Source organism: Haliotis cracherodii, unplaced genomic scaffold (genome assembly GCF_022045235.1).
Source record: "Haliotis cracherodii isolate W230 unplaced genomic scaffold, xgHalCrac1.p SCAF_2, whole genome shotgun sequence".
Lineage (NCBI taxonomy): Eukaryota > Metazoa > Mollusca > Gastropoda > Lepetellida > Haliotidae > Haliotis > Haliotis cracherodii.
In genome coordinates, this window is record NW_027266275.1 from 24155377 (window position 1) to 24165086 (window position 9710).

Below are 9710 nucleotides of genomic sequence, written 5' to 3' on the forward strand. Positions count from 1 at the left end.
GTAAAATTCCGATATATTTGTTTACTTGCAACAACACGTTTTAATCGGTCTTGATTATTACTTTTATCTTCTACTAAAAACATCACGACCAACAGAAAGAAACTGGTCATTTATTGGTGTGGGTGGGGTGGGGTGTGGATGGAGGCGAGATTGGTCTTGCGACTGTATCCTATTTTGCCGACACCACTCCCACGACAAGATATTTTGAGCGTACTCAGTACACCATCCCTACACATATTCTTATATGAAAAAAATATGCCGACAACAAATTACAATACGATAAATATTTACAGTTATCTCTGCCTCTAAGTACACACACACGCACGCACGCACTCACACACACACACACACACACACACACACACACATCTTAGAAGCCGTTTAAAGGCCAATAATGAAATAAATACAGTACGAAGGCAGCCAAGGATGGTCAGACGACCAGCTTGTTATGTTTAATGTTGTTCATGTGCCGAACATGGGGGAATTTAAAGCAATACAGATGTCGTGATGGCGGAAGGGAATGTGACCACTGGTGTGTGACTAGACACGACTCTCCTCGCTACTTAGGTGTGACGGGACCCCCTTTTAACGTTTGTAGGTCAGTCGTTTATAATATAGTATGGCTGCTATGCGCAGACGCGCCAAGAGGGGCCACAGTGTAATATCAGATAACACAGGTTAGATAACTTTAAAGTGAATGTATCGACATATCTACACAACTGACGGATACACCTGTAACCACCCCCGGTTCTGTTTTGACCGATTGGCTTATAAGAATCGATTCGAGGTGATGCCACTGTGAAGACATCTGACGAGCAGACGACGTGAATGCGGAAGTACTCAGGCCGTTGTGATAACTTGTGAAATTTGAAAATCGAATTGGCAATGGCAACTCTCCCACCAGACCTCCGCAAATCAAGAGGCAGTGTTATTCCTCCAGGAAGGGATCCAGGACATCAAGACCGTCAGGGCAGTAATCATGTTCCTAGATCGTTGAAGGACTCGAAACAATACCATGCCTACTTCTGTCAGGATAATCTCGATTCCATTTGGACGAGAAAGCTCATTGATGAATTGGAAGGGAGTCATGGGTTTAAATGTGCCGAGTACCACAGGGACTTGGTGGTAGGAGAAAGGGTTCTAGATTTAATGACTATGTTCATTTTCACAGCAGATAGAATCGTCTTTATTCTATCTGAGAATTTTCTCAAGTCGAATTATGCCATGTATCAACTGCAGCTGGCCGTGCAGTATGACATTGACCACGACACAAACAACATAGTGGCACTCCACGTGGACGACTGTAGAGTGCCGTCAGAGCTGTTGACATTTCAGATCATTGACACAAAGTCTGACGGGTGGAAGGACAAATTTATGGACTATTTGAAGAAACCAGGTAAGTCAGAAACACTACGGTTCATCTACCACACGTTTTTATCTGTCGTTATGTGTAAACTAAATACATGCACCAATGTAATCATGTTGGACCTACGTCGGTGTCTACTTGTTGCGTTTTCTGGAAGTGTTTAATAATTGTCAGAATTTTGCAGATCTACTACAACAGATGGCTTTATATTCCCTCACTGCGACTCTAATTCGAAGAAAAGGACCAGTTCCCGCAATAGTGACAACATAGTATTACCAAGCATCTGTACATAGATGTTCAGACAGATATTCCTCACATCCGCTGCTGTAATCACTTTATATTAATATTATCACATGATGCATGATTTCATAAGCGCAAATTGTTGGACAAACGTGTAAATATATAACGTCAACGACAGAGAACAATCAGTCTCAATTATCAGCCGAAAAAGATTCCATTGAGCGTAAAAGGCAAACTAGCGGTGGACATGATATGACTGGATCACTGAAAATAATTTAAGACACCCTGTGCACACGTTAAACCGTGTCATCATTTTTTTTCATTTTCATTGTAGTCTGAAAATGATTTCCAATATTCTGATAATGACTTCATGTAAGCCATCACATGATCAGCATTTTTGGACCATATCTCCAGGGTCACATAGCAAACACTATAACTAGTATATATAGGCACTTGTTGAAACGACCGCCTCCGTGGTCTAGTGGTAGAGCGTCCACTGGAGAGCGGAAGGGCCGGGTTTCGATCCCCGGCCGCGTCATACCAAAAGACGTTAAAAGACGGTACTTGTTGTTAAATGGCTAAACAGGGACTTGTCGGCTCGGAGTCAATATACTGTGTCTGAGTGGGGTATCCATGTTGAACTGCGGCATGGTATCTCAGTGTGCTAGCACTATAAATCGGCATCAGTCCGGACTAGTACAAGCAGCCACACACATACACGTCGCTATATGAGCGCAATCATTTTGGACGCGACGTTAAACCCAATTTCAACTCACCTCACCACTTGTTGAAACAGCAGCTCGTCAGTGGTTCCCTTGCCAGTGGTTCCCTTGTCATCATCCAAACATTGGAATTTTACTGTTGAATGATGGAATGAATAAACATGAAGCATGTACAGACTGTGGTGTGTATAAATGCTACTTTTAATAAAAAAATCCTTTCTAATGGTAACTGATGAAATACTTCCTCTCAGACAGTGAGGTTTAAATACCAGTCTGGAGTATTGATTATTCTATTATGTTAGTATACCTCATAATTTAGTCGTCACGTTTTAATCGTGACAATGCGTTGCGTTATTGCATATACTCCCCGCATAAGTCTGAAATAAGGATATAAACTGTGAAATGAACATGTGGTATGGCAATTGATTTCTATACATTTGACAATACATACACGTATGTAACTACTTTCATTCAAATGTACATGGTTGAATATATGTACACCAGGTCATATTATAATATAGGATTACAAATGTTTCATCCAAGTAATAAGGGTTGAAAAAGCCAAAACGTAAGAGGAAAACTGAATACCATTTGTCATCACAAACTGGTTTGTGTCATTTTGTCAAATCTAAGATGTAACTGAAAAAGTAATTTGAGTACATTTTCGGTAATTGTTTGAATTATCAGAAACTTATTTAAATTATTTTATTAGAAACGTTTAGTTCCAGAGGATGACCTTGAACTTGTGTCAATGTTTTGAGATGTTTCAGTTTGTAGTTCTCGAGCTTGTGAAGAAAAGGAGACTATTTCCTTTTTAAACTATTTTTGAAATATTCTTAATACAAATGTAGAAAATGGAAGAAAAATCTGAAATGTTGGATCAATACAAGTCATTTATAAGTTAAATGCTCACCAGCACTGTCTTTTCAAAATGGACATTTGGGCTTGGTCCGCAGTTATTCCTTAATAATATGAAGACATCAACTACGCTGTGATCCCAAACATGTCTTTGAAGTGAGTTATATTATTGGGCTGCCCCAGATAGCATTGTGCAACTATATTACAGTCTTTAGCTTCTATTCAAGTGAAATCGATACTTCTCAATACACTTCATGAGAAAATCACCGTGTTGGTCTAAACGATGAATAGAACCAAATGTATGATTAGCGGGATACACAAATTGCAACGTAAATCATTTGCCCCGTACTTAGATATGTGGGTATGTGATATTCTGTTGCAACATACGGTTTATATTTTATTATTACGCACTTTTTTTATACGAGCCATTATCACATTCAACAGTTTAACGTGTACACCTGTTAGGATGATAAGGGCATACACGTGGACTGTGAACCACGAACCAGGAAGGGTGCGGTATTTGTGTCGAGTTATTTCACTCTATGCGTGAAACTTCCGTGTCTTCCACAATACCTTCTACCCCTATGGCAAGTATATCGATATAACTAGAGGGTAGGTTGTTCCCAGTGACTAATATAAACAAGCTATATGGACACCCTACCCATCCCCCCACACCGCCCCCCACCCCCCATCCCTGGATCCGCCTGTGTGATAACAGTGCTATAATTAGTCAGAGTACAGTTGCCACATTCAAAGTGTCAGATAGTTGGATGGACTTCAACCTATGCAGTTTGCAGGAGACAAGCGTGGGTCATCGTGGTTTTTATAATGTGATAGGGCTGATTCTCGTACTGGCAAACAACAGTTTTATCCGTATCATTTACTCCAGAAACGCTTACAGTAGCACTATCTGAATTGCAGTCGTCCGGGGCCGTGTCACGTTTGACGGGATATGAAGAATGACTTTTTATACATGCTCTCTGTGTTGTAGTTGAAAACATAACGTGACGCCCATCCTAAATATACACACCCCACCCTCCCTACCCCACCCCACCCCCAACCTCCATTATGAAGTTGAATCATCAATACTGCCACTACTGCTACTGCTACTGAGGTGAAATTGGGTTTAACGTCGCGTTCGACATTATTGCACTTATAGTAGTCTGTCTTACAGACCCTGATACAAATATATATCAAATACAGCCCATGCAAGTCTATAATGTTTCGCAAGTCTAGATCACTGCAGTATCTGAAAATGAAGAGAGTCACTGGGCTCCTTTTTATTATATTTTATTAAGATAACTGAACAATTGTTTTTTTTATGTACGATATGTTCATTTTAGAGACCAGATGTTAGTCTACACTTATAGTGAAGTGCATCCACGTGTGTGTGTGGCTGCTTGTACTAGTTCAGACCGATTTTATAGTGCGAGCCCACTGTGATACCATGCCACAGTTTTCCTTATTCTCTAAATAACTTCATAACATAATGAAGTTGCATCAAGATTGTACATGTCATCTTCCCGAGGCTAGAGAGTTAACTGACATGTGCAAGTCGATGTCGTGAAATGGAACAGTAGCGAACTTCGCCATGGGACAAGTTATTACACTTTTGCAACGAAACTTAATTTTGAAAAAAATCTGGAATAATAGGTGGAGCTTTGTTAAACGCCCTGCTGTTAGAACCCGTGTCCGCGTTCGAAAATACGTGGCAATAGCAAAATGAACAAGGCATGTAGGTGAGCTTTATATGCAATGCATATCATCAGCAACTTAAGACATGTATTTTCTTTTCTAGCGCCGAAGATGCCAAACGAAATATGCACGAACGGAAGTGAGTATGCTTTTTTATTAGTCCTTTATCATATACAATGTTAAATGAATTACATTGTCATAAATATCGAGAACTTATACTCCAACTCTCTTGTTGTATGGGAAGGACCAGTTAATATTCAATGTTTTTATTTTTCTTCAATACACCCGCATGTTTTCTATGAAGTTCAAAACGTGTTCTTCTGTTTATCCTTGATGATTGTATTTCAAGCACATGTGAGTGTGCATGACCTGTGCATGACCCATAGATCAGTGATGTCCGACCCGCCCACACTCAGGCCAACCTTACAAATCCCAGAAAATATCAGGATGCAGATAAAGGTATGTCGTCAAAAGAACACAGCCATTCGCTACATTTCAACCATATATTTTAGGTATATCAACCGTGAACTATGCAAAATACACCCGGCGACTAACGAGATCGGGTGGTCAGGCTCGCTGACTTGGTTGATGCATGTCGTCGTATCCCAACGGCGTGGATCGATGCTCATGATGTCAATCACTAGATGGTCTAGTCCAGACTCGATTATTTACAGACCGCCGTCATGTAGCTGGAATATTGCTGATTGTGGCGTTAAACAACAAACAAACAAACAAACAAAAAACACTATACACTAACCATGCGATATACATCAACCAAGTGTTTATATCAATCATTTGAAACACATCAACCATTTGATATACACTATCAGCCATGTGAAATGCATCAACCATGTGATATAGATCAACCTCGTGATATACGTCAACCATATCGATGGATCAACCATGTGATATACACTAGCCATGAGACATATATCAACCATTTCCGAAAAACCCCATGTGTAATACATCAACCATTTCCTAACACCAACCATGTGATATACATCAACTATGTGTAATACATCAACCATATGGTATGCATCAACCATTTCCTTACTACCAACCACGTGAAATACATCAACCGTATGATATGCATCAACTATTTCCTAACATAAACCATGTGAAATACACCAACCATGTGATATAGATCACCAACCATGTGAAATACATCAACCATGTGATATACATCAACCATATGATATTCATCAACCATTTCCTATCATCAACCATGTAAAATACATCAACCGTATGGTATGCATCAACCATTTCCTAACATCAACCATGTGAAATACACCAACCATGTGATATAGATCACCAACCATGTGAAATACATCAACCATGTGATATACATCAACCATATGATATTCATCAACCATTTCCTATCATCAACCATGTAAAATACATCAACCGTATGGTATGCATCAACCATTTCCTAACATCAACCATGTAAATAACATCAACCATGTGAAATACACCAACCATGTGATATAGATCACCAACCATGTGAAATACATCAACCATGTGAAATACATAAACCGTATGATATGCATCAACCATTTCCTAACACCAACCATGTGAAATACATCAACCATATGATATGCACCAACCATTTCCTAACACCAACCATGTGAAATACATCAACCATATGATATGCATCAACCATTTCCTAACACCAACCATGTGAAATACATCAACCATGTGAAATACATAAACCATTTCCTAACAATAACTATGTGAAATAAATCAACTATGTGAAATACATCAACCATGTGATATACACCAACGATGTCCCCTACACAACGACTCTGTGATAAACATCAAGGTTTCTTCGACCATCATCCTTGAACAATAGCTCAACATTGTGTTACTATGCGATATACATCACATACTATACATCTGATACAAATACCGTCATATGTTTGTATCTCCTTAATATACGCGCGTGCGTGCGTTTGTGTGTATTTTGGTCATATCTGACAAACACATACTGAATTGTGTTTTGATGAAGTATCGTATCACGTGTACGGTTATTTTGTTTTATTGACATGTATTGCACGACTATATGGCATAAGGGGCGTTGGGGTAGCCTAGTAGTTAAAGCGTTCTCTCTTCACACCGAAAACCGGGTTTGATTTCCTACTACAATGTGTGAAGCCCATTTCTGGTGTCCCCTGTCGTGATATTGCTGGAATATTGCTAAAAGCGGCGTAAAACCACACTCACTCACTATATGCCATAAGTTTGTGCGGGATGCTTCAATTGTTGCTTTGTCCAGCTGCTGGTGCACAATGTATCTGTATTCTGTTTTATTACAGATATGGCACAAGAGTAAATCTATGGATGACAATCACCTCAGAAAAGCAGTATTATTGGAAGTGAGTTTTATCGTGATATCAATGAATATCAGAAATGTTCTGATAACACCAGCAGTGACGACAGTGTTATATTTTTGTTGAAATATAGGTATCGCTGTAAATGAAACAAACGAACATAAACCTAAAATAATCACACGCATATGTCGGTATACTAGAAAAAAATCCGGCTTCAAATATCAAGCCAATCTCATAAGATAACGACCTGTGAAGATCCGGGGTAGAATAGGTCTTCAGCAACCCATGCTTGCTGTAAAAGGCGAATATGCTTGTTGTAAGAGGCGACTAACGTAATCGGGTGGTCAGGCTCGCTGACTTGGTCATCGTATCCCAATTGCGTGGATCAATGCTCATGATATCAATCAATGGATTGTCTGGTCCAGACTCGGTTATTTACAAACCATCGTCATATAGTTGGAATATTGCTGAGTGCGGCGTTAAACAACAAACAAACAAAACATGTACCTACAACCTATCCCTATGACACACGGGAGGACAACGCTGCAGTCTTCCTTCATAACGTGGACGCAACCACTTTGGAAAAGCACCATTGTGATGAGGCATGTAAACAACTTTGTTGGAAGTGCAAGTGTGCCAAACAGCTGGACGTGTACCTTTAACATGTTGGGATATTCGTAACTCATGTTAAATTGAATACATTGCCTTCTTAATTGTTTGTTTGAGAAGGTTACATGGGGATGAGTAATAGTTGGAAAGATCTTTGTCTCACACACACATATATATATATATATATATATATATATATATATATATATATATATATATATATATATATATATATATATATATATATATATATATATATATATATAGTGATATGCTTACATGCGAAATGCGTAAATAATTGTGAAAATATTGTTTTAAACATTCTTAACTATCACTTTTTACACTGTACATTTTAATGTTATTCGGCACGCTCAGTCCTAGACGGGTTTACTTGCCATAGAGCGCTTGCGCTCCTCGCCTGCAGCCTCTAGGAGGCGAAGGACAGGGTACCAGTCTAGCTCTTTCCGACCTGTTTCCCCATACAGCATTCCGCTCCAGAGCAACTGTCGAGGGGAACGGGGACAGGTATACAGCATATCGCTATGCGGGAAATGTTGACCCATTTCCGTGTAGCGAGGTATGCCTGTCGAGAGGGTGGGGACAGGCCTATAGCATATGCTATGCCGGGAACGATTACCCAGTTTCCATGTAGCGAGATATTAGTACTTTTAGACAATGTGAATAATTATTTACGTGTCAGGCTACAGGAGTAAACATATTACCATTAGGTGATGGTTCATGGGTTTCAATTCTAACAATATCTGTATCAGTCTTCACTGATCTACTTTATCATGAAATATTATTACAACAATGTAGCTATTACTCTAAACAGATAAATTATGAAAAAATAATAATAGCTTTACCACTGTTGATATATCAATGCCAACAGTATCATGTATAACACTATGATTATGTCAACTTAATACGCCTGGTTCCATATTCCACATGAGCGCCTTATGACCATACAGGTACTTACATCAATAGCTATGTAGGCATGCTACAACATTTCTTTGCGCCGTGTTGATCCTCTTGGTCAAAGTTAACATTTTGTAACTATAATGTGGGAATTGCGACAGTCGTTTGTTGTGCTTGATAGTGATGCTGTACAGATGTTGATATGTTGCAATGCTGACACCATATATCTTGTTTTTCAGTCTTCTCACAGAATGATTCAGCCGGTTCCGACTTCGGACCTAAAACATCCACCAACAGGCGGGCCCAACTCACTGGAAGCTGACGATAGGCTCGTTGTTGAGTACCATGCAGATCAGGTGACCAAATCACAGGCTACATTGCTGCATGCCCTCAACATACACGTAAAGGGGAAATTAGTGTACGAGGCGAGAGAGTCACGGCTGACTGACAATGAGGATGAACTGAACATTCAAGAAGGAGACGTGTTAGAAATGTTACACGATGAACCCACTCTTGGTAATATATACAAGTGTAAAAATGCTCAAGGACATGTTGGTTTTGTGCCTAATTCGCTGATGTCGCCATCTTTCTATTTGCTCCCCTCTCGAATTGTAAAACAGTTCAAACAAGCAATATCAGCTTCTGAAAATGAAATGTTCAAAAAGGAACTTGAACAACTAGGAATTTCCTACTTCGTTGCCAGGAGCTGCGTCGAAAAAAACCGTGGCGATATTATAAATTTATCTGTTAAAAATGGTGATGTCTTGCTTCAACAAACAACACCAAACGCAGGTCGTGCGATCTTCAAGAACTGTCGTAATGAAACAGGCTACCTGCCTGTGTCGTCTGTGGATTGTGTAAATGTCCCGAAGACTCCTTTAGAATCTGGAGTATCGGATCTGTCCAATACTTCAATTGGTAGTGAGGGTTATGCATCAGAGGCAAGCGATGTGTCTTGGTCCACCGCGTAACAGTGTC

The 9710-nt window shown here is 39.6% G+C and overlaps 1 protein-coding gene across 1 annotated transcript; it reads left to right on the plus strand.

The window, feature by feature from the left end:
• Positions 1-631: 631 nt before the first annotated feature.
• Positions 632-9710, plus strand: LOC139468892 (uncharacterized). The gene is made up of 5 exons (XM_071251024.1): positions 632-1396; positions 4985-5020; positions 5231-5340; positions 7194-7253; positions 8972-9710. The coding sequence occupies exons 1-5, from the start codon at positions 886-888 to the stop codon at positions 9701-9703; spliced, it is 1449 nt and encodes a 482-aa protein (XP_071107125.1). The 5' UTR covers positions 632-885; the 3' UTR covers positions 9704-9710.

Coding starts and splice junctions, on each gene's coding strand:
- LOC139468892 (XM_071251024.1), top strand. CDS start 886: ATGGCAACTCTCCCACCAGACCTCCGCAAATCAAGAGGCAGTGTTATT. Junction 1,397..4,984: donor GGACTATTTGAAGAAACCAG/GTAAGTCAGAAA, acceptor TTTCTTTTCTAG/CGCCGAAGATGCCAAACGAA. Junction 5,341..7,193: donor ATATCAGGATGCAGATAAAG/GTATGTCGTCAA, acceptor GTTTTATTACAG/ATATGGCACAAGAGTAAATC.